The sequence below is a fragment of the Trichechus manatus genome, unplaced genomic scaffold, assembly GCF_000243295.1.
Source record: "Trichechus manatus latirostris isolate Lorelei unplaced genomic scaffold, TriManLat1.0 scaffold00169, whole genome shotgun sequence".
NCBI lineage: Eukaryota > Metazoa > Chordata > Mammalia > Sirenia > Trichechidae > Trichechus > Trichechus manatus.
Genome location: NW_004444105.1, coordinates 1,353,937 through 1,380,944, shown reverse-complemented (window position 1 = coordinate 1,380,944; position 27,008 = coordinate 1,353,937). Strand labels below are relative to the sequence as shown.

At 36.1% G+C, this 27,008-nt stretch overlaps 1 protein-coding gene across 1 annotated transcript in view; it reads right to left on the bottom strand.

Moving 5' to 3' along the window:
* SNTG1 (syntrophin gamma 1) overlaps positions 1 to 27,008 on the bottom strand; it is a 664,017-nt gene that overhangs the window by 561,289 nt on the left and 75,720 nt on the right. Inside the window, exons 3-6 of the mRNA XM_004386583.2 lie at positions 19,094 to 19,150; positions 6,386 to 6,443; positions 5,513 to 5,556; positions 5,380 to 5,421 (exon numbers count right to left, since the gene is read on the bottom strand). Coding sequence (XP_004386640.1) covers positions 5,380 to 5,421; positions 5,513 to 5,556; positions 6,386 to 6,443; positions 19,094 to 19,150 — 201 coding nt within the window. The remainder of the gene's footprint in view (positions 1 to 5,379; positions 5,422 to 5,512; positions 5,557 to 6,385; positions 6,444 to 19,093; positions 19,151 to 27,008) is intronic.

The window sequence follows — 27,008 nt, the reverse complement described above, 5'->3', positions numbered from 1 at the left end:
GCCTACAGGAGACTGGAGAAACCCGAGAGTATGGCCCCCAGACACCCTTTTACCTCAGTGGTGAAGTTATCTCCGAGGTTCACCGTTTAGCCTGGGAGTGGACAGCCCCGTAAAACCAAATGAGACTAATGAGGTACAGTAGTCCAGTGACAAGGGCCAGAAGGCAGAAGGGGACAAGGAAGCTGGTGATAGGGAACCCAAGTCGGGTAAGGATATTGTTTATGTATTGTGAGATCGTTAACCATTGTCATAGGGCAACATTTGTAGTAACTGTTAAATGATAAACTATTTTGTTCTGTAAGCCTTCATCTTAAGTGAGAATAACAGCACAATTGGAAGAGTGTAGTCAATGTCACTGAACTGTGCATGTAGAAAGTTTTGAAATGGTGTATCTTTGGCTATGTGTATTTTCACCAAAAAGAAAAGGTTGATAAATTAGAGGGTTGACATGTTGTGGGGTTGTTAACCAATGTCATAAAACAGTATGTGTACTACCGTTTCCTGAGAAACTATTTGTACTGTAAGCCTTCATCTGAAGTACAATTAAAAAATAGAAAAGAAAAAAAAAAATTCCTGTATTGTAGTATACCAGAACAGTAAAAACATCTCATTTCATCCCAAATCTCTGCGTTGACTTGTTTAACATTACACAATTAGCACTTGAGAAAGCGTTAAATTTGTCTTTTGAATGACAATTCTTAAAGAGTCAGATATGCTTTTTGTTATGGCATTCTAATATCCAAAACCAGAAACTCAAGGAGGTTTGCATGTAGGTTGTTTTGCATACAGATCATTGGTTGTATTGAGTAGAGATATGTTAATTTCTATAGCATAGTATTTAGCGGCTACTTTAGGGCTCCCCGAAAACCAAACCAAACCCACTGTCATCGAGTCGATTCCGACTCATAGGAACCCTATCGGCCAGAGTAGAACTGCCCTATAGGGTTTCCAAGGAGTCACCTACTATTTCTTTCTGCTGTTGATGTGGTCAGCTCGTTCAGTACTCTTGGTTATGGCTAACTCTGATGGGCCTTGCTGCTTCTGTCTGGATCCTCACTCTTCTAGCTGTTTCTATCCTGTATCCCCTTTTTCACTGTGCACCATAGTGGGCATGAAACTTTTCTGTGAAGCATTCTTTTAGCAGCAACAAAACATTCTTCGCTTCTTGATATTTTAAACAGTTTTCTTCATGATTTCTTTTTTTCTCTCATATATACCTCTCTCCCAGGGACCCAGCTACAATCCCACAATGTTATGGGTGACTTGAAAGAAAAATCTAATCTGAGAAATTATGACAGGTATCAGTATTGCTTTCCCATTTCCATGATTAGTTTTCTTATACACTCACTGTCTCACAAGTGTGTGCAGAAATATGCACGTTTTTAAAATGAATTGAACATGTTATTTAGAGGAAATGTTGTTGTTAGTTGCTGTCCAGTTGGCTCCTACTCATGGTGACCCCATGTACAACAGAGTGAAATATTGCCCGGTTCTGTGCCATCTTCATGATTGTTGGTATGTTTGAATTCATTCTTGTACTACTGTGTATTTTGAGTAGCTTCCAATTTAGGGGGCTTGTCTTCTAGCACTGTATCAGACAATATTCTGTTGTGATGCAAGGGGTTTCATTGGCGAATTTTTCAAAGTAGATCACCAGGCCTTTCTTCCTAGACTGTCTTAGTCCAGAATCTCCACTGAAATCTGTCCACCATGGGTGACCCTGCAGATATTTGAAATACAGGTGGCATAGCTTCCATCATCATAGGAACACATAAGTTAGCACAGTATGAAAAACCAACAGATGGGTGGTGGCGGAGAAGATAGTATGAGTGATTTTTTTCAAGTCTTCATTTTTCAGTTAAGTAAAATAAGGGCCAGAGAGATTTAGGACATTTACCAACATCACACAGCTGTGACAAAAACTGAAACTTAGGTCCTCGAACTTCCATTCTCATACACATTCTTTTACTTGCCTTTCGGTTTGATTTAATTTTGAAAATTAAATAAATCAGGTGTGTGAACACTGTATAATTTGTGTAACACACAGCTCCTCTCCCTATTCTGGCCTCTTTGCTGCAGAGTGACTGAGCGAGCAGAGGCTTTGCTGGAAGGTATGAGGGGATTACAGACATGCCTGGGTCTGCCTTATGAACGTCTCTCTCCTCCCAGTAAGACATGGTCTAGTGTGTCTGCTGCTTGTGTATCATTTATTCCTACTCCTATGGATGGAAACTGGGAAGTTGCAAAATAGGGTCTTGAAAATATCTAAGTTGTCCAGCCTAGCTCAAAAACTAAGAGACCAAGCAAGGACTTGACAAGAATCAGCATCCAGGAAGAAAGAACATGTATTTTTTAAAGTGTCACCTGTGTTATCTACATTTATTACCTCATTAGGGGACAGATACATGGGTCTAGAAGAGAAGGGACTTCTAAGAGTGTTCATTAAAAGCTAAGTATGTAAATACGGCAGGCTCTGGATACATTATTTCTTTTCAAAATCAGAGATAGCATAAAAAACATTTCTGTGTTTGCACTTAACATTTCTCAAACCAGTAAGAAATATTAAAAGTTAAATTATTTCATATATGACTTTCTTTAGAGGTAGTTTTTGCAAAGAAAAAGAAAGACAGTACACTACACTTAGAATTCTTAAGGAAAGTATCAGTGCATTAGAGATCAAAAATCTGTTTCAAAGTTCTGAACAGTATAATTTTTAGCAGTTAGGTAAAACATGATTTGTAATTTGATGACATTTAGAATTTTTTTGACAAGATCTAAAAAGCTTTGTCTGCCAAAATCACATCCTAAATATATTCCTTGGTGACTCATAAGGCCTACTAGGCCTTTCTAATACATAAATTAATGCCTTATTTTTAGATGTTATGGTATAACCCTTGGAATATCTTTTTCTGATTAGTCTAAGATAAAAAAAAAAATGTTATTTTTATTCCAATGGAAATTTTTAATTGAGTTAAGGATGTATCACAACAAACCAAAATGGCATTAATCAGCATTTTGCTTTATTTTTTATCAAAAAGAGGATATCTTGTTTTCATTGTATGAATATGTCATTTTAATTCACACAATTTACCTAGTCATTCTGAATAATAAATTCCCTATAATTAAAATTATAAAGATATTTTAGTTTGGTTCAAAATCATAAATTCATAATTAGGGTAATTGTTATTTGCATTTTGAGTTACATAATCCTTTCTATCAATGAGACCATAAAAATAAAAAGCAGTGAAACTTTTTGTTGGGGCCCATACATCTCAAAACTGAAATCAGAAATGTTCTCTTAGACGGAAACCTCTGTGATCATCTATCCCATTTATTCTCTGACGGAAGTTGATTGAAGGCAGAATGCAGAACCATGTTGTTAGGCCTCTCCAAGTTGTTTTTTAATGTGGAAGTCCATATTAATCATTGATTTGGAATAAAGAATGTGGTATATCAGCATGCTACTTCAAAACCATTTGCATCCTCCTATCTTGTTTTGCCTTTTCTGCCTGAGTAAACACATTGTTAAATATTTAATTAATAGCGCAATCCAACTGGGACTTGTTTAGCAGTGAGGACAAAAGCATCTAACCACATTTGTAAAGTGAAAGATTGAAACTAAATCAGAATATTACTGCCTATATTTCAAGGCTGGTAAAGGTAAGCCTTTCAAAAAATAAAAGTTTGTTGTGAAGGATTATATGTAATTTTCAATACAATTCCAAATCCCTTTACTCTAAAATAGAATGAGCACCATAAGAAGTGGCATTACTGGTGTATTGCTCTAATTTTTCTGCCACACGAATCTTTCTCATCAAAGCCTCATTGCAGGGTGGGGAAGTATGCTGCCTGCTTCTGAAGAGCAAATTACAAACAAAATTCTATCTGACAGCATGTGGCTGTAGAAGAGACTGCACTTTTTTTATACACTCCCTGGATAATGAGTTTCAGATTACTTTGTACTTTTGAAAAAAGACTCAAGTTAAAAGTATCTTTGCTTACAAGGCTATATTTAAAATTTACGTAAGAAGCTTCACAGCAGAGAGCTCTAAGGGTGCTATTCTCTCTCATTTATTTAAAAATCTGTTCTAAAATACTACTTCTTTCTGCATATATATAGAAAACTTGAAATAGTTATATTTTACATAATGCTCACCACAGAGTATCCATATGATGATCTCAAATAAGATTTTTAGAACAAAAAGACGTGCTGAATATTAACAAAGCTTAATCAGTTATTCTATGTGCTTGTAAAGGAGAATCCTCTTTAGTATCACTACTTGTGAAAATGAGGCTTCTCACAGATGCTGGAGGTTGCCTCACTGAGATTTGAAAATGCATAATAATCCCATATAAGCGTGTGAGAGTTTTCTCCAAACAGCAACTCACAGAGGCTGCTGTTGGGCAGTATATGCAGAAACCAAAAAAATTAGAGCCTTGAGAAGCAAAAGCGTTACAGGGTTTTTCATTTGGTTTCCTTGAACATAAACTGTTAAACATAATTTCTCTTCTATTCCTTCCTGTGGGGGTTGATACAGAAATTCACTGAGGGTTCCATGAATGTTATTCAATCAATGCTGGCAGATATTTTTACCTAACACTGCCTCATTCCTTTCGGTGAAGTTGTTTACATCATTTTACCATCTGCAACAGAAACTCTCCAGCCTTGGGTTTCTCGCAGTAAGTTTGAGAAGTTATCTGCGATGGAACCACAGTGCTGGTTGCTGAAATCCAGATTTCTGCGCCCACCCAAACTCACTGAGTTGGAATATCTGAGGTCAGTTCTCAGAATCTGCATTTTTATAAACATCCAAAAAAATACCCTGCTAAAATCTGATGACCACTCTGCCTAGTGCTAAATTACTCCGTTTCAAGATTAAGCTTCTCTAAACCTCTCTCTCTGTTTCTTTGTCTCTCTGTCCTACACACACACACAAACACGCATGCACTGCACACGGACAATCTTAATATTCTCTTGCATTGGTTCCTGCTACTGTATGATATCATATAGACATAAATTATATTGTGTAGAAGTTTTGAAACATTTGCAAAGATTTAGAGATCCATTGCAATAGAGACACTTACGACAGTAATTGACAGGAATTAATGATAAAAAAAAGAAGTAGCAAGTTACTATTCCTAAGTATTTCTTTGAATTTCATTTTATCTTGAATAGTACTCACTGATTTGTTTCTAATAAAAATCAATTAACATATCATTTGGAAAATATGATGGTGATAGCTATCTATGATAGCTATAACACTAGACCAATGTTATATCTCCCTCATGAATAAAACGAACACTTATTCAACAATGCAATGCACCTTGGTTACCACATGGGAAAAATTATAGCATTAAGAAAAAGCCAAGGAAACTCACCACTTCTTTATGTCTGCATTTTCTCACATTAATTCCATTTATCTGCAATGCAAAGGAAAGCATAATTTCACATGGTATATTGTAAATGGAGTTTACATTTGGCTGCACATAGAAAATAATGATAAATGTATACCTGTAGAATTGCATCCCCAATAAAGAGTAATCCTGAAAGTTCCGCTATGAATGAAAAAGAGCAACTGATTATGCATCAGTTATTTTCATACAATTACGTTTCCCAGTTAAATAAAGGCAAAACATATAAAAGAGACAAAAATTCGAGTATTTTTGTATTGTTAGCATTCTAAAAGTTTCACCAGGAATGGAAATTCAAAAGCAGTCATATGACTTAGTACACTTCAAAGCTTGAAACTCATGCACAGATGTTTCTCTTCAGTTCTACCATTTCAGAGCTTGCAGTTGCCAAAAATCTGGTCATTCTTCCAAATGAAGGGTTAAATGGCTTCATGCTTTTATAATTCTGAGAAGGTCTCTGTAGAAGTTCGATACCTGGATATTCAAACTATCAGCTGTGGATTCAGCCCTAAGTTTAATTTTAATCATTGGATTTCTTTGCTGATTTCAGTCTACGAAACAGTTACTTTGTGTCCTCATTGCTTTTCCTAGGTCAAATTTCATATGAAGGTCTAACTGAGTTAAACTTGAAGACAAGAACTAAAAAGGAAAATTCACAGTTGTCTTTACTAGAGGTGACTTGCATCCTTAGTTTCATTGTTTAATGGAACAAGTGGATAGTTACTCAACCCGTAATCCATACAAGGCCACGTGCTTTCTCTTGTTTTATCCTTGCTTTGCTCTCAGAGAGAAGTGCTTCCATGAGTGATAAACAGCACAGATTCTAGAGTCACACGAGGACACTTACTGCCCAGCCATGCGGGACTGAAGCAAGCCAATTACACCCTAGTTCATACTTCTTAAAAATCATCTAATTCTTCAAAAAGTCTGCTTTATGAAGTAAGGCTACTATGTAATTTTCCAAATACTTTACCTCTTTGCTCCTTGGAGATTTTTGAAATGACAACAGGAATGTTATGTTCTGCTCCCCCCTGGAAAGATTAAAAAAAGTACACATTGTATTTTTTAATATAAAGAAACTCTACAGATTATGAATAGCATGTTAACCGAACACCAACCAGAATTTAGACATACCTGCGGAATTTCTGCACTAAGAAGATAATGTTTTCTTGAAGTTTATCTCCCTGTCTAGAATTTCAATGTGACATCCAATAATCAATAGCAGTTGACTTTAAAATTTTTCACTTAAAAAAAAATTAGTAATGTCTTTAAAACGGTGTTCTCTTCAATGTTTAGCAATGCTATCCATTCTAGACATTCTTATTTAAAATCCCAAATTTTGACTATGCATTTACATTATCTGGCCAACTTATTCTAATCTGGTGAGCCTAGAACATTCAAAGATGCAAGAAAGACCCCTTAGGATGTGAATTGACCAGAGGAGATCTTGAATGACACAAATGAGTGAGCACAATCAGAATGTGGGCATCATGGGGAAGGGACTCACTTGGATTTCCTTAGTTAGTATAAGATTCCTCTTTGTGTGTTAGCACATCCTAAACAATTAGCAGAATAAAACAAACTGGCTGGAATATTGCAGAAGTGCTTTGGTCTCATTGATCGAATGAGATATAAAGAAAGAAAGAAAATTAAGTAAATTAACTTAGGTAGAGGAGAATCATATAAATTCTTGAAATAATTGTATACAAACCATTTTTCTATACTACAGAGAAAAAATTTTGAAAACAATATTTGAAAACTAAATTAAGTACATTAAAGAGTAAGATATTATGTAGAAAAGAAACAGTACTTTAATAAAGGAGGATAGAAAAGACGATATAGATTCCATTGTGGTTTCTCTATTTTCTAGAATAAGTAAACCTCCTAAGCTTCCAGGCGCCCCAGAACAAAAATTATTTTGAAAAAGACATTTTGCCTGTTAATACCAATGTTTAATACTGAGAGCTCAGGCTGCTAACCAAAAGGTCAGCAGTTCAAATCGACCAGCCACTCCTTGGGAACCCTATGGGGCAGTTCTACTCTGTCCTATAGGGTCACTATAAGTCATTATCAACTCTGCAGTGACAATAGCAATGCAATTAATACAAATATAAGGTAGGCAATACTGAGAAAAGTAGTGATATTCCACTTTTTCTTAGCAATTAGTGTTTCCTACTTCTATATTATTAAGAAGAAACATGGTAAATTAAATGTCAAAAACTTCTACTCAGACTGAAGTTCGAACCGACTGCTCTTCTCCCCTTTTCTCATCTCCCACCAACCCAATATCCAAGTACCTATCCCTCATAAACTCTGTGAAGAAAATCTTTGACAGAGGCTAAAATGGCTTCTAATTCTGGCTCTATCTTTTAGTCTATATATCCCCAGACAAGCATTGATTCTGTCTACAATGGATTCGTATGGATAAAGGTGATCATGATTTGTGACTATGCGGTACAATGAATTAGTTAATATGGCCCTTCTAGCCATGGTGTTTGTAACTCACACACAATGATTGAGTGGGACTATGCAAATAAGGTATATGGAACCTGTGATAGTTGGGGTTATGTGTCAGTTTGATAGGCCATGATTCCCAATATTGTATAGTTGTCCTCCATTTTACATGTTGTGGATCCTGACCTCCACGTGTTGATAAGGCAGGACTGGTATAGGGTGTGTCTTAGGTCACAGACTTGCAGGAGGGCATGACTCAAGGCCCACCCTTACTAAAGTTACACCTTTTCCTGGGGTGTGACCTGAATCTAAGATATATGTGTGTGTCCTGGTGAAGCTTTCTCTCTCTCTGAATCTGGATCCTGCGTCCATTCGTGATCAATTGACCTCCCCAGAGGCCTGCTGTCTAACTTGCCAATTCTGGGATTCACCAGCCTCCATAACCCCCTGGGCTGGCGGCCTATCATGTGACCCGATTTGCCAGCTTCTGCAGCCTTGTGAGTCAGCATCCTGTGGTCTGAACTGCTGGTTTGGGTTCATGAGTCCCTGCAGCCATGTGGGTTGGGAGAAGCCTATGCCTGACCCACAAATGTGGGATTTGCCAGCCTTCACAACTGTGTGTGCTATTTCCTTTATAAGGTTAGTGAGTTCTGTGAGACTTTGAAGTGAATTAGGGAACACAAAGACAGGAGGGAGAGTACTGACGGGAGAGGGAGTAGTTGATGTTAGAGACAATGGAGTGGAACAGGACCTTGGAAAAGTTGGACATTTGTGACAGCTGTAACCTCCACCTCACATGAACCAGCTTTGGGCTGATACTTATAAAAGAAATTATGAGACTGAGAGTGTGGAAAAAATGCATAAGGGACACAATGGATGGAGAGTGCTTATTTAGCATGCAACAAACACTAAATAAAAGGAAGTTGTTACCATAATCTATGAAGATGTATAAGTAAAATTAAAATGGCAAATAAGATTAGGACAAATCGGTTTGAAGACCCTTAATAAGACTCCAAATTGACAATCTTCTATATTCTATTCTTTTCTGATTATAGTTATCAGCTTTTAACAGAATATAATATTTATTCATTTATTATAACTATTGTTTATTGTTTTTATCCTTCCCCCATCCTAAGTTAGAATGAGGGCATTTTTTAGTAGATTATTTTGTGCATTGACGTACTGTATTTTTACACAAATAACCCACGCCTTCTACATTTACCAATCACGCTCCCCCTGAAGTATTTTCATAAGTGTACTATACCAATTTTTTTTTACAACAACATGTAAAAAAAAAAAATATTGGGACAGTGCACTCATGAAAACTACCTCACAGGGGGAGGGAGCAGTAGGCAAACAAACCTAGAAGGTGCATGTTATTTGCGTAAAAATACAGTAACCTCAGTGTATGAAATAATATCTTCTGTATTTAAATGTGTGTTGAATACATTTATACAAGAGTGAATAAATGAAGTCTAAGACTTTTCCAGACCCCAAATTGTTTTATTCTTTAAAATACAATGCAGAATGATTTTGTGTCAGAGGTAAGAAAATGTGTCTCCCTGAGTCAGGACTTAAATGACAGAGTTTCAGATGAGAATCAAATAATGTGGCTTGCTTTGCTCAAAACAGCTAGTCAGTCTTCCACTACACTTAGAATGAAGACCAAAACCCTTAACAAAGCGTCCTGCAACGTGACCCCCCACCCCCTCGGCAGCTTCTTCCTGACCTTCCCCATAATTCTCTGTGTGCCTGGAATGCTGGTCTTCTTTTTGTTCCTAGAAAATGCCATGTTCCCTCATCATCTTGAGGGCTTCAGGACTTAACGTACACTGTTCCTTCTGCCTGGAATACCTCGTTTTAAACAGGTAAACATCTACTTTAGATTTCAGTAAAAGGTCCCTCCCTTAGTGTCTTTACTCAGGGCAATTCAGTTCTGTAGCACTGGCCATGGTTATAATTTACATTTATTTATGCAACAATTTGATCAATGTAGCTTGTAAATGGCCTGAGGTCAAGGCAGGGTTTCCTTCACCATCTTCTCCCCAATACATCCTGTGCCAGAAGGTGTGGCTCATAATCATTGTTTGGGGAACAATTGAATGAACTGTTATTCCAGCTCATTGCAAAGTTCAAGGTTAAGGGAAGTGAGGCAAAGTTATAAAGCGCTTTCCAGATAAGATTAAAGCATACATTATCATATTTTGTAATATTCTATTTACATAGCTAATTTTGTAGAAAACAGGATATAAAGGGTCGCAACTAAAGCATTTTGAGCAGGATTCTGTCCAATGATTATCCAAGTATAACTGTGAAATATCATTGAATCAAACCTAGACTTTTTTAAAGCATTGGGAATCTTGCCAAATCAATCTTTTCAGTATTTTAATCAGTCAGTCAATGATATGCTGGGCTTGGAAATGAGACGCAGAGACCACACCATGACCCTTCCATTTACAGTAAGAAAAATTCTTGTAAACAGATAATTATAAACCTTAAGAATTAAGGAACTGCAGTGGACAGATGCTGGAGTGACACCTAAACGGTATCACCTGAGGAGAGATGGGCAGATATCATTATCTTTCTGAATGCCAGGTCCATCTCCCAAAATCACTGTGTTTTGGCAGACTAAGTATTTCAAGTGATAACTGGCCGGTGGTTTGAACTGATCCTTGGGACTAATCCAAAATCTAAACACTAAAGCTTATTAACTATCTTTCCATTTCTATAATGGAAGAGAATGTATCCATTTTGTCTATGACAGCAACAAATGAATCAAACTCAATTAAAAAGAATAAGGATACAAAAGCATGAGAAAACTGTGCAAATGTGTGTGTATTTTTATAATATAACCAGCTGTTATTTAATTATTTTTTCCCAGACCAGAAATCACTAATAAACTTAAAGCCAGAAATTTATTACAGCTATTGTGAATATATATCTTTATCTGGCAAATTTGACATTTTTTTTTTTTTTTTTTGAAATGGTAAGTATTGGGATGGTCTGACCAAGAGGGAACGAGTTTTCCCGAAGATCCAGATGACAGAGGATGCATGAGGGAAAAGAGATGTGAGAAGCAAAGCTGAGAGTGAAGGGTCAGAAAATGCCTATAGAAGTGGGTGGTTCAACTCAGAAACACAAGGTAGGGGCCGATAGGCCATGTGCAAAGTAAATACTAGTAGGGAGTCATGCAGAACAATTTAGATAGATTATACTCCAGCTAGCCTGATGAGTCTGATGAGTTTCAATCTGAGAACAGAGAGAAGGATATGTGATCATATCTGGGAAGTTTAGTGACTATTTTGTCCAGTTTTTGCAATAAAACCTTTTTTAAAAACTTGGCTGAAGGGTAACAAAATGTTCTTTTCAGCCAGAAAATAACTAAAATATTCTAACACATGGTGCTAGAAGTTGAAGCAAACCTGCATGCTCCTGACAAATTTTGGCTCCTGAGACTTTCCTACCACTAGTAACTTAGTGAGCTCCATGATTCCTCAGCTTCCCCACATTGCAGCCAATGCTGCAGAAGTCAAAAGACAGTAGGCAGTGTTATAGAACAGGGTCCCATGTGGGTTTTATTTTAATGCTTTATTTGATAACATATCTAACGATTAAAAGTTGTTGGTGACATGATGTTCCTGAAGCTCTCGATGTCCCAAAAACTGTGGTGTCACCTGTCCGCTTACAACACTGTTTTCCCAAACCTGCCTCCAGAGGAAATGGAAATCAAATGAGGGAAATAGAAGAGCTTCAGTTTTTACTGAAGGGTAAGAAAAAACAAAAAATCATACACAGAAGTATACATCGCTTATGTCCATGATGCTTTCTGTAAAATAGGACATTATGTGATTCAGACATTCTTCGAACACCATATTACACAGAAGAGAGATGCACAGGATGGCCACCCATGTCACTGCTGCTGCACTGAGGGACTGTGCAAAAACATTGGCTCTGCCACTGCTGGTCCTACATGGTTGCTGCACGGTCTCCAAGAGCCACGCCTACCCCGCAGCGGCACCTCCTGGTGCATCACTGGCTACTTTCCCTTCCTTCCTCCCTACTTGCCTTCCCCATTGCCCAAATGGGCCTTAAACTCTTCTGGCCCTGCCTGCCCCTCCTCTGCCTCCTTCCCTGCCTCAGCTTCTCCCCCTGCCCTCCTTTCCTAATCCTCCTCCCACCATTGCCACCGCCTGGACCACTTGGCAGCTGACACCACAGGAGGAGATGCTGTCTCTTGCTCCAGTGTGACATGCAGGGCACCCTGGCCAAGCAGGGCAGTAGCCTTGAAGGGCATCCACCTTGGCGGCTTTGGTAGTGTTTGCATTCTCCCTGCCTGAGGTGAGTGTGTTGGGACAGGACATCGTCCCCCTGCCACCCCAGGGCGGGGCTGACATGGGGCTCAGAGGGCTAGTGAGAGGCAGATAGGAGCTACCCAAACCAAAAAACCAAACCCATTGCTTCAAGTCAATTCCAACTCATAGCGACCCTATAGGACAGAGGAGAACTGTCCCATAGAGTTTCCAAGGAATGACTGGTGGATTCAAATTGCCAACCTTTTGGTTAGCAGCCAAACACTTAACCAGGGCACCACTAGGGCTCCGATAGAATCGTGTTCTTCCTTGTACAGGTATGCACTGCATAACGTCTGTTCAGGCAATGTCAGATTGCATATACATCTGTGGCCCCATAAAGTTATATTAGAGTTCAGAAATCCAAATAGAAAACAGGATGTAGCGAATGTACTTTGTTAACTTAGCAAGGTACATTTGACATTGCCCGAATGGACCATTATGCAGTGCATACCTGTACAAGGAAGGACACACTCTGGAGTTTATGACTTCTGAGGGAAATTTTCATCAAGGAAGACTGAATAATGATAATAGGGAGAACTCAAATGGTAGCCACAATGACCCAGAGTTATAGCAGGTATAAGAATGCCACTGATAGGTGGCTGTCTTAGTCATCTAGTGCTGCTTTAACAGGAATACCACAAGTGGATGGCTTTAACAAAGAGTTTATTCTGTCATAGTCCAGTAGGCTACAAGTCCAAATTCAGGACGTCTGCTCCAGGGGAACGGTTTCTCTATCAGCTCTGGAAGAAGGTCTGTGTCATTTATCTTCCCTTGGTCTGGGAGCTTCTCGGTGCAGAAACCTCAGGTCCAAAGGACACGCTCTGCTCCTGGCACTGCTTTCTTGGCAGTATGAAGTTCCCATATGTCTTTGCTCACTTCTCTCTTTTCTATCTCAAAAGAGATTGGCTTAAGACACTATCCAATCTTGTATACCTCATCAGTATAACTTTCGCTAATCCATCTTATTACATCATAGTGATAGGGTTTACAACACATAACGAAATCACATCAGATTACAGAATGGTATACAATCCTACAGTACTGGGAATCATGACCCAGCCAAGTTGACAGATATTTTTTGGGGAGAACAATTCAATCCATGACAGTGGCCCAGTGTGAAAATAGCTTAAACAAACAGGCATTCTGAGGTATGAGAGCAGAAGTAAGCGTGGTGCAATAGTCCTGTTTCTGATCAGAGGGAAAGGCAGAATTTCTATCCTTTGAGTCACCAGAGGAGTTGCTTGAAGATGAAAGGTCGCTTAAAAACCATAGAGGACTATGTTTAAGGGGTGTACTCTGTGCTTCCAAACTTGCTCTTATTACATTACATTGCAGTTACTCGTTTGATCCCACTAGATTTGTAAACTGCTGTGAAAGCATAACTTTAACACAGACAAGAATTCAGAGGAAGAACCTGCAAATGAGGAATGAGCACACTCTCCAGGATCAAAAGAAGGCACTATTTGTAGGGTCTGGAGACAAATAATTAACCTAAGGCCAAGACGAAAACAGAAGATCATCCTGTGTGGAGGACCTTCTCTTGGGAGGAGAGCCAGTTCATCTTGGGCAGAGCTAGCATGCCTTTCATGGTAGCTCAGGGGCAGTTTATTCTCCGTGTGTGTATGTGTGTTTTCTAATTTAGAAATAATATTACTATATAAGTAATTTTAGTATCTGCTTTTTCATAGTATATATATATATAAACTATTGTTTAAATCGATGGTATTTTTGAAAACTAAAGGATAAATTTGTGTATTAAGATAAGCCCACTGATTCCTACATTAAATTGTAATGTACTTAATTCCAAAACTCATTTTGCATCCTTAAGTTCAAAACTGAGGGTCTAACATCTTTGTATGTGATATAAAATAATAATAATCATTTTCAAAGGAGAGTCAGATTTTGTAACAAATCCTTAATAATACTGTTATGGATTGAATTGTGTCCCCCAAAAGAATATGTTGTAAATCCTAATCCCTATACTCATGTTTATAATCCCATTTGGCAATGGGTTTTCTTTCTTATGTTAATGAAGCAGTATTATGTAGATGTGTAATAAATCAAACTCTTTTGAGCTATAAAAGAGTAGATTAAGCAAGAAAACACAAACAGAGGGGAAGATATACACCACATGATCACCAAAGAACCTAGGAATAGAAGCTGAAAAGAGACAAAGGCCTTTCCCCAGAATGGACAGAGAAAGAGTCTTCCCCTAGGGCTGGCTGGTGCCCTAAATTCAAATGTCTAGTCTCCTAAACTCTTAGAAAAAAATTTCTGTTCCTTAGACACCCATTTGTGGTATTTCTGTTATAGTGTCACAAAATAACTAAGACAAATGCAAACTAACTTTTTAAGATGAGAAAACAAAGCAAAAATAGGAAAGAAAGTAGAAAAAATTTAGAAAGAAAGCGGATTAAAACTTACTTAAACCATAATTTTAAAATTTAAATATAATACAATATTTTTTCATTTCTTCAACTGGATTTTTTTCCGTTTCTTATTCTTTGGGATTTCAGGAATTCTGGAGATGGGACCACTTTTCAAAGTGTTGTACGTTTTAGCTGGCATTTGCCTTTCAGTGGAAGATGTAAAAGTTCTAGAACTAAACTGCAGAGACACATAACTGCCTCACCCTCTAAATTAGCTGCATATTTTTGTCCCAGAAGTTTCAACACTGCTTTATTAATAATCTAGAAAAAATAAAAGAAGATAAAGTCTAACTTTTATTTTACCACCATCATAAATACCAACTGGAGAGTCTCTCACTGGAGGTGGGTTTGGGAGAGAGCAATGTTGGGCATGGGCAGGTGACACTATGGCTTTCTGAACATTGAGAGCTTCCTGGTCATCATGTTACCAACAGCCACTAGCCAACCATTAGGTGTGTTACTAAATAAAGCATTAAAATAAAAAGCTGTATGAGATGTTTCTCTGTACTGCCTACCGACTTCTGAAGCATCAGCTGCAAAGTGGGGAAGCTGAGGAATCAAGAAGCTCACAAATGTACCAGTGACAGTAAAGTCCCAGGAGCCAAGATTTGTCAGGAGTAGGTGGGCTGGCTTCTAACCATGTATTAGAATATTTTAGATTTTTTTTTTTCTGGCCAAAAAGAACATTTTGTTGTCTTTCAGCCAAGTTTTAAAAAGTGATTTTAGGAAGTAAAACTGAAAAAACAGCACCATGTATTCTGAGGAGATGGGATTCCAGAGCACTGAAGGAGACTTATCCAGTAAAAGCCTCTTCAGTTGTCTAATATGCCACCTTCCTTCTGCCATCTCCAGTGGAGACATTACAGGTTTTAATAAATAATTCTCACTACAAAACCTTCAGGGTGGCCACTCAAGCAAATAAGGATAAAATATCTTTATAGGGATAGTTACATTGCTGACCCAAATTGCTCCTGACAGTAATAAGTAAATGGTTCAATGTTAAAATAATAACTATTCTCTTAGCCTAGAATGATATTTAAATATATCCATCATATACATATATATATATTTAAATTCTCAGATCTAAAAAAAGTGTTATTAGATAAAAACCGTAATTTATCCAATTCAAGTATGGCAGGACAAAGGGATTTTTAAAATAACATGGCTATTTAAAATAAGTATTAAAATGATACTATTTGGAGAATTTGGAATCCTCATACATTGCAGTTGGGAATACAAAATTGTACAGCTATTGTGGAAAACAGTCTGGAGGGTCTTGAAAAAACTAGAGGTAGAGCTGCCACATAACCCAGCAATTCCACTCCTGTGTGTATACCTTAAGATGTTAACAGAAGTGACAGAAACAGACGTATGCATGCCTGTGTTCATTGCAGCACTATTCACAATAGCAAAAAGATAAAACAACTTAAGTACCCATCAACAGATGAATGCACAAATAAATGTGGTACATATATACAATGGAATACTACTCAGCAATAAAAAAAAAGAATTCCCAAAATATCTTACAACATGGATGAACCTGGAGGACATTAGGTTGAGTGAAATAAGCCAATCACTATATATACATATATATATAGTATGTTCTTACTTTTATGCAATGACATGAATAAGTAAATATAAAGAATCTAATGTTCATTAGTGGTTACCAGGGACGGGGAGAAGGAGAGGGAAATTGACTCCTTAGGTAGTAGTCACATTTTGTTTATAGAAATGGGAAAGGTGGCACTTAATATGGGTAAAGTTTGCACAGCATGTATGATGAAACTGAAGTCAATAAGCTGCACATAGGGAAAAGGAATGAATGGGCAAATGCTAGGTTGTGTACGATTTTTTAACAATAACAACCACCAAAAAAGAGGGGAGGGGGTGGCTACAGTTGATGATACTAATTAGACATAACCAATCACCTGATGGGATTAGTTTTCTTGGTTTGGGGACTTAGGGCCCTGATTTCATGGGACCAGTCAATTGGCATAATATAGTTCTTAAAATTTATGTTCTGTCTCTCAGTATAGTGGATAGTGTCTGGGTATTAAAAGCTTACATGCAGCCATCGAAGATATAACTATTGATTATTATTCATCTGGAACAGAACAGAAAGAAGGGAACACAAGAATCGGAGATGGAACTGGACACCAGGACTAACTGTCTCCATGAACCACCGCCTCCTCTACCTTGATACCAGAACTAGATGGTGTCTGGCTACCACTATTGAACTTTCTGATTAGGAGCATAATAGAGAAATCCTGATAGAACGGGAGAAAAATATGAAACGAAACTTCAAATTCTTAACAAATCCAGGCTTACTGGACCTATTAAGTCTGGAGAAGTCCCCTAGAGTTGCTCTTTAAACTTTGAATTAAAACTATCTCCTGAAGTCACTTTCAAACTAAGTAACAGTTTAGCCTAAAGAGTAAAGATTGTCGCCCTAGGGTACTGCTTTACTTAAAAAAAAAAAAGAAATCTATACAAGACCAGGGGTCAACAACTATTTTAAAGCATATGTGAGAAGGTTGGAGGGCAGGAGGTTAAGTAAATGGAAGGGAAAAACTAGAGCAGAAATACAGAGAATGTTGAAACAATGTGAAGAATGTAACCAATATCTCTGATCATTATGTCTAGAAACTGAAATGGGAGTGGGATTTGTTGGGTATATTTTCAAAAATAAAATTAAAAAAATATTACTATCTAAAATGCACGAAGAGAATGAAAGATAGAAATCAAGCTCAGTGGTTGAGTACTGAGAAAGCCAAAATGAATTGGGACAAATAGGTACTATTTTCCTTATTATCATTTACTATTATTATTATTATTTTTTTGGCCAAACTGCCTATTGTGTAAACTGATCACAGTACAAATGTTACTTTTTTTGTCAATATTTTGCATGATTACAAACTTACTTAATTCAGAAAATTACTCACTTTATTATGTGTAAAAGAGCATTTTTTGGATTGAAATAGTGAAAATAAGCTGGAAAGATTCATTTGGCAGATGCTTTAAAAATTATCTAGGTTTAATTCTGTAGTATTTCAATCAAAACAAACAAACACAGTAGTATTACTGGGAGTCAATTATAAATGGAAATAGCAAAAGCATAAAGGGTATTTCCTGCTGGCACAAAAATAGTAAAGTTCCACCACCAAAAATAGGGAAAGTGCCAACGTATGCAAAAATGCTTTTCTCAAACGAAGTCAATTCTCACCGTTGGATTTTGCTCACACTCAGTATGTGTTCCCTCTTTATGGACTTTTCTGGTGGTACCTTTACATCCTTCACAACCTCAATAAACACCCTGGCTAAAACCAAAACAAAGAAAGAAGTAACCAACCAAAAAAAAAAAAACAAAAAAAACAAGCAAAAAAAATAGTTTATTGAATGATAGCACTCCCTCTTCTGCATGTCTCCCTAGTCATAGTTGATGAAAGATAAAGTAAAACCACAAAATACATTTTAAAACTATAATTTCCATAGAGTAATATTCTTATCTGTGACTATGCAAGGCTATTGAACATTGATCTCTTTTCTGAGTCAATGAGTAAAGGCAGTTAGAGCTAATATTTGCGAGAATTTAGAGTTCCACCATATATATACAACTAGAGCCATTTTAAAATTTCATGAAATGTATACCTAAGAAGTATTTGATTTTTACCCTACCTAAGCAAAGTACCTAACCCAAGAATCAAGGTAAAGTTCAATTTTATTTATCTATGGACAGACGTAGGTTTGTAAAGAGCATTTGAATTTATTAACTGAACTCTTGCATTGATATGTAACAATTTCCATCCTTTTTAAACCTCTACTTTATTTCCAGGATGATAAATTGTGGATGTTGTCCATCTCTTTTAACAGTCAACAATATCTAGAAATAACAGCTACTTAAAATTCATTAATGGATGGAAATGAATAGATATGGTCATTAAAATAAATGAGATGCTAAGATGGTAGCCTATCCTATATGCTTATGTTGTTACATGAAATTTTACTTATTTCTTAAATAAAAATGAAAATTAAAAGAAAAAGAGGAATAGAACACAAGTACTTTACTTACTACCATTTCTTTTCTGTATAAAACTTGTTCTCACTTCACCCACTGGCAGGTCAACATTCCCTACACTGATTGATTAGAGAATATATGCACAATACAACACCATATTTAATATTTCCAATGAAACCATGTGAAGAAAATCAATGAGTTGTATGCAACACCTGGTAAGATATAAGTTCCAAATACTTTTTAAAAAATCTTTAAATAGTATGGTAAGATGTGGCAAGATTCTGTGAGAACCTTTCTAATTTACAACCCTGACCAAGTATTAAGGAGTTTGGGATAGCCATTCTTGTCAGTCATGAATCCGCAAAAATAAAGTACACAAAGTGCAACATGACAGCATGACCTTGATAGTGATATACTGAAAGACAAGCTACCTTTATGCTTAATCCAAATCCTCCTACAGTCTGTCTTCTAATGGTCAACGTTCTCTCCTGAAAGACAGGATTTTAAAAGTAGTTAATATCTCCCAGTATTGCACTTACGTTCCATTTTCCTCCCCTGGGTTTTGTTTTAGCTCTTTAAAAACAAAATATTTTGAGATAGCATAGAGACTTCAAATATTTCAATAACTTTTTAATCAAAGGTTAAAACTCTTGTCAAAATAAAAGAGACTGTATGTTGTTAAACTCCTAAACTCTGAAAAATTAAGTTCTTTTCAACTTTGTCTTGGATATATTTAAGAATCTTAACTTTTTCACATTTTCGCATTATGTATTCTTGTTGTCTAAGAAATTATTCATTTTTTTTTACATAAAACAACTCACGTCAATGTTAAATAGTGTCTTTGTCACAAGGAGGCCTTCTCTCCACCACTACAAAATATATTGCTTGTAGAGACTGTAGAGCTGAGCTGTAAGGTAATGATGCTATAGCATATAAATGATTCATGTGTATATCAAAACTGAAACTGTGAGTATACTTTGTGAATGTAATTGCTTGTTTGAAAGAGAATGCATTACACATCTAAGTAATAATGATAACGGAATAATCTATGTTGAAAATCAGTTCATCTTTTTCCTTCCATAATGGAAATAATAATTCGATGATTGGCTTATTAAAATTAAAAACTACAAAGATAGAGTATCATCACAAAGAGCTACATTAGGACTATTCCTTTAATTTTTGGTTTAAAAAGTCACATATTGCTTTGTTTTAAGGCAATCATCTCTAGGTGCCCATTACCAGCGTTCTGGAGGCATGCTGAAAATTTGCATGCTTTTATTTAAAATCTGCTCATTTAAATAAATCTGCTTAAACCTTCCCTTCCCATATCAAGAACCATTGAGACACACACCCTTCTTCCCCTGTATCTCTCCCTGTATCTGAGATAGATATTTATTACTGATAAATATCAGGTTTTTATGTGTACAGATAAATACAGGACCAGATCCCTGTATCTCCCTAACAGCCCCATTTATTTGGTTAGATTATCATTTCCAAATTTAAATATTGCTGTCTTTGTTAATAATGTATTTTTCCCTCACTTGGTCAACATGATTTTATCATGATATCCCTGGTTCTAGAGGAACTGTGTGGAACAATAATATTAGTTAAAAAGAAAAACTAAGAAATTCTAAAAAACTTGTGTTTCTGGTGCCTTTTGCTAAACATACTAAGACAGGCTAAAAATTCATCATTTTGGCAAGATTACAAGCTTCTGCATTTAGTTAAGTACTTAGTTTTCATAAATAAAAGCACAATAATGCTTAAAGAACTAGATGGCAATACCAAAAGTTAGATGTATTAGCAGAGTTATCTTGAATTTAGAAATAAGTCTTCTTTGTTGGAGATTGGAGTACAGTTATTAAAAATCCATTAGTTTAAATGAGTAGCATTCAATAATATAAGTTTTCTTCCTTTTGACAATCTTCTAAGTAATTTTAAAAATACCAGCTTACTCATAACCTGCTATCAAATCATGTTTTCAAGCCAATATTCAAATTATATGTATACAAATAAGCTTACATATATTATAATTTATACAAAGCAAATTAAAACATAAAATACAACATCATTATTAAAAATTCCATGATCTCTATTTTTTTATTTATAAACTTACTACTATATGCTGCAGCCACAAGTCTGAGAATATACAGTGTTTTAGAATTAATATTGCAAACCTTATGCATGTAAATATACCTGCAAGAAAGGTAAATACATGCATTATACAAACTCTAATATAAAATAAACTAAATATTTATTAGAAATGACCTTTCATTGAAAAGTAACAAATGTACAAGACAACAGCAATATGTTAAATTAAGTAATCTTTGATTACTTGCCATTAAATGATCTATTAAAGTAAGGTTGACATTACAAACAATATTGGAATTGAAGTCAGAAATCTATCAATGACTCAAATATCCACAACATGTTTGGTAAATTACTTAAGCCCTCTGAGCTTCTATTTCCAAGTCCATAAAATTGTGTTAAATAATAAATAAAACAGCTTTGTTTTGAGGATTTATATTTGTGAAGGGGCCTGGCACATATTGGAAACTTAATGAATATTAAAGCACGTGCACACACACACACACACGCACACACAATCTGTGATTCCAGACAGGAATTCTTATACAATAACCAAAAAGCCAAACCAGTTTCCACCTAGTTGAGTGGATTCTGACACATAATGTCCCTGTAGGACAAAGTAGATCTGCCCTATAGGGTTTCCAAGGCTGTAATCTTTAATGAAGTAGACAGCCACATCTTTCTCCTGTGGAGCGGTTAGTGGGTTCAAACCCCTGACCTTTGGGTTAACAGCCAGCAGAGCTCTTAACCACTGTGCCACCAGGGTTCCTTCCTCTTACACAGTAAGCACCGAAATATTTAATTTTTATCCACTTGATATGTAAATATACCATAAAGTAGTTCAATTACTGGAAGACTCAGAATCAGGGATAGGTGAATTAAATGGTGATCTTTATTGTTATAAAACAGACATGTAAAATGCTTTCACAGAACTGCCTGTCAAGCTAAAGTAACTTTCTTGGATGGCCAGAACCATTCCCTTAATTGCTTTTCTTTAAGGAATGACTACATTATTCTTTCAAAAAGCATAGAAACCGTCTCAGGCAACCCACATCAGCTGTCTTAAAAATAAGTATTTCAGTCTGTCAGAGAAAATGCTTTTTAATTAGCAAATCCCATCACTTAAATGTCCTAGACCACCTTACATAGCAGTCATTAGCCAGGAGGGCAACTTGGTCAGTGAGTTTTGTTTCAGAAGCTAAGTGTGTGCTGGAGAGGAGCAGCAAGCCCGTCTGTGTTCTCAAAGTTCTTTGGGATGGATTTAAGCATTCTATGTCAGTCTGCTTCCAATGTTTCGTGGAGAATATGAAAAATATTTAGAACGTGTTCTAAATCAAATAGAAAATTGCTGATGCAGAGAGGAGTTTCAACAGACTAAGGAGTCAGCAGATACTGTCAAAAATCTCATAAAACATGTTAGTGTTTTTAAAGCACACAGACACACACACATGCACATGCAAAGCTCAGCTCAACACCTCTATGCTATTGCTTCATTAGGGTACTTTTAAGAAAGTTAGGAGAGACGGGCAAAACAAATCACTTTGTCTTTTAAAACCTAGATTTTTATGTGGCCAGTGTAGGCAGCAGGGAGCAGAAAAGGGCAAGTGCTCAGTATGGCACTTGCTGATATACCCCCAGTGGTTTCTATGTCTGTGTGAGCAATGCCATTCTCTCCTCCTTCCATATTTCCACATCTGGTTCTTTTCTCCCATCCCCAAAATAAAAGATTAATAAAAAATAGGCAGTGGAGTTAATGAATTGTTTCTCTCTATCACCTCATAAATCAGAGAATACCTTGAAGCTGATCTGCAAGTGTATTTAGTTAACACTTCCTGGGTGTTATAAAGGCTGTTGCCTAGTAACAAAGCAATGTCCTTTGGGAAAGCAAGATCTAGTTGGTTATTTTTTAAAACACAATATCCAGACTAGTGCTCCTATGCACTCACATATAAAATGTCTCTTTAACCTTCTTATTCTTTACAGAATGCAAAGGATTTACCCCAAGAATAACATTGGCTTGTATAAAAACTTGCTGCATACCTAATCAGCACCAGTATTATGAAGAAACCTTGTTTTAAATGCTTTGTGTGCTTTATATAAAACAATAATTGTTATCCCCCTTGCTTGCTGGAATATAATACGTATTATGTTTGAAATAGCATATATGTGTTCATGAGAATTATATGAGAATATAAATGTACATGTATTCCTAATATAGACATTTTTTGAGATATGAATGTGAAAGAGGAGGAAGAGTGGAAACAGTGCAGACACTGGACAGATTATCAATTGGAGGATTGTTTGCATTGACTTTGTGTGATTGAAACAAAGAAGTTATGCAGCAGAAGAGATCAAAAAATGTCATTAGCTCTTTTTGACACTTCAGAAAAAGTGAATAAATTTGGAAATGAATAATAATAAAGATGATAGCTTCTAATTACAAAAATATACACTATGTGTACTTAGAGCTCTCATAGCACTGTGCCATGGACTTTTTTTGTCCTATAGGTTTCTGAGGGCTGAACCAGTGTCTTTTCCACAGTAGCATCTCAAGCATTTACACAGCACCTACATCAGTTAAGAATTAATTTATTAAGTGAATAAGCAGAATTTTTGAATAATTTTCCCAAGCTATCATCACAACAGCCCATTGGTATAGGCAATAGTATCCAAATTGTAGAAAGGAGCAACTGAAATAAAAAGGGGTTAAATTAACTTGCCCAAGATCCAAATCATGATTTAAATCAGTGACTCTCTGATTCTCCCTGTCGTTTCTATCATACCAGACATAAGAAGAGATGGAAAATTAGAAAGAAAGAAGAGAACTAAAAAATCAGGGTATGAGGTAGTAAAAAGAGAAGAAATAGTGAGAAATGGAAAGTTTTCCCTCTGAGATTGACAAGGCAAAGAAATTCCCTCTCACCACTCCTATTCAACATCATACTAGCAGTCTGAGCAAGTGCAATAAAACAAGGATAAAAAAATAAAAAAAATACAGATTGGAGAAGACAAAATATAACTGTATAGAAAACCCAAAAGATTCAACATAAAACAAAAAATTCCTAGAGCAAATTGAATATAGCGTGATTACAGGGCACAAGGTTAATATATAAGTTAATTGCTTTCTTATTACAAGCAATGAAAGATTTTAAAATTTTAAACACAGTACCATTTACAATGTTGTTGTTAGGTGCCTTCAAGCTGGTTCTGACTAATAGCGACCCTATGTACAACAGAAGAAAACACTGCCTGGTCCTGCATCATCCTCACAAGTATTGCTATTTGATCCCATTTTTGCAGCCATTGCGTCAATTCATCTCATTCAGGGTCTTCCTCTTTTTCGCTGAACCTCTGCTTTACCAAGCATGATGTCCTTTTCCAGGGACTGGCCTCTCCTGATAACAGGTCCAAAGTATGTGAGATGAAGTCTCACCATACTCACTTCTAAGGAGCATTCTGGTTGTACTTCTTCTAAGACAGACTTATTCATTCTTCTGGCAGTCCATAGTATATTCAATATTCTTTGCCAACACCATAATTCAAATGCATCAATTCTGCTTTGGTTTTCCTTATTCATTGTCCAACATTTCACTCGCATATGAGGTGACTAAAAATACCACAGGTTGGGTCAAGTGCACCTTAGTCCTCAAAGTAACATCTTTGCTTTTTAACACTTGAAAGAGGTATTCTTGCAGCAGATTTGCTCAGTGCACTACATCTTTTGATTTCTTGATTGCTGCTTCCATGGACACATTTATGATAGCACAGGAAAAAAATAAATATTTTATATGTGGAAAACTAAAGAATAAAATCAAAAGTGACCTAAATAAATGAAATATTTTGTCTTAATGTATAGGAAGACTCAACATGGTTAAGATGTCAATTCTCCCCAATTTGATCTGTAGAATCAATGCAACTGCAATCAAAATCCCAGCAAGTTATTTTAGGGCTTTCAACAAACTGATGCTAAGTTTTATATGTAAAGTCAAAGACTCAGAATAGCCAACACAATAATGAAGAAAAGGACAAAGTTGGAGGATATCCAACTCAAGACTTTCTATAAAGCTGCAGTAGCCAAGACATTGTTGTATTTCTTAAAAAAACAAACAAAAAAGAAACGTATAGCTCAATTGAATGGAATAGAGAGAAAGAAATACAACCAAAAAACGTAATCAAGTGATCTTTGACAAAGGAGCAAACTCAATTTAATGGAGAAATAGTTTTTCCAACAAAAGTTGGAAAAAACTGGACATCTAAATGCAAACAAACAAAAAATCTAGAATCAGACCTTATACCTCTCAAAAATTATCCCAAAATAGATCATAAGCCTAAATGTAAAAATTCAAAATTATAAAACTCCTAGAAGAGAATGTAAAAGAAAATCTGTGACCATCAGTTTGAAAATTAGTGTTTATAAACAACACCGAAAGCATGATCCATGAACAAAACATAAATGATGTTATAACTTCTTAAAATTAAAAACTAGTACTTAGTGAAACATACTGTTAGAAATGAAAAGCCAAGTCATAAACTGAAAAAAAATTTGCAAAACACATCTGATAAAGGACTTGCATGCCAAGTATATAAAGAGCTCTTAAGTCTCAACAATAAGAAAACAAGCAGCCTAAATAAAAATTGGCCTAAATATCTGAACAGACACCTCAAGTAAGATGTACAGATGACAAGTAAGTATATAAAAAAAAAAAGTTCAACATCACTTATCATTAGGGGATAATACTACACACCTATCAGAATGGCTAAGATCGAAAACAGTAATTGTTGGACCAATAGAAACTCTCATACATTGCTGGTGGGAATGCAAAATGGTGCAGGCACTTTGGAAGACATTTTGGCATTTCTTATAAAGCTAAACATAGTCTTACTACATGATCCAACAACTGCACTCCTAGATATTTACCCAGTTGATTTTAAAATGTATGCTTACACATAAAAACAGTATGCAAATGTTTATAGCAGCTTTATTCATAATAGCCAAAATCTCAAAAACAGCTGATAAGATCTTCAAGAGGTGAATGGATAAACAAAATGATACAGCCATACAATGAAATATTATTCAGCAATGCAAAGAAATGAGCTCTCAAGCCACAAAAAAACATGGCGGAAACTTAAATGCGTATTGTTAAATGAAAGAAGCCAGTTTGAAAAGACTATATAGTCTATAATTCCAATTACATGACATTCTGGAAAAGGCAAAACTAGAGAAACAGTGAAATGATCAATGTTTACCAGGGGAGGGGAAGGAAGGGGGAGGGAAGGCAAGGTTGAACAGGGGATTGTTAGGGCAATGAAACTATTCTGTATGGCATCACAATGGTGGATAAATGATATTATGCAATTGTCAAACCTACAGAACTTTACACCACAAAGTGTGAACCTTAATGTATGCAAATTTAAGTCACTTAGGAGGATGGAGAATCCAAAGAAGCAATGTACACTGTGGCAAAAATAAATCTAACTATCACAGATGTATAAAACGATCTCACTGAAGGGGGTTTGGGGAAATGGTGCTGACCTACATAACTTTGGAAATGAGTGGAGTCTGTAAGCCCAAGGCAAAATGAACTGCACATAAGATTTGTAGTCTAGTTGATAAAGTTGTTCCCTGTGGGGGTACAGGTTAACAGTTATGATATTACTATAACATACTGAAATTAAACAAGTAAATGGTACATGGAAGGGGGCAGATTTCTCACTGATGGAGTGGAAATTTACAGATAAGAAAGAGCAGGAGGCTAAAGTAGCACACGTGGTAATGGATTAACTTTGGAGACCTCATTATGAATTCATGTTTAGCTAAATATACATAAAGATAGTTACTTATTAGAATTTTTATGGATTTGTGATTTATATATACACAGGCTATATTTCTCTGTAGATATACAGATAAATTTCTTTTCTTTGTCATCTGATAAAGCCTAAAAGAATTGACACCCTAGTAGCTACCAGCACACCCAATGCCCAGCTCTAAGTTTCTAATATCATTGCCCAGTAAAATGAGCCAGGGCTCCTTGGAAACATGGCTGATATTAGGACTGGGGCAGGAAATATACAAGATGAACCTGGAGCATCTTTCAGTGCTAAAAATTAAGGACATGTTAAAACACAAACAAAAATATAGACAAAACAAAAACACATTGAGGGGTTTGTCAAAGTGGTGCAGGAGCCAACTAAAAGATTACCCAATGGCCAAAACTGGATAATTTCAGCAACCAAACATAGCTGTGGTGCACTGAATAT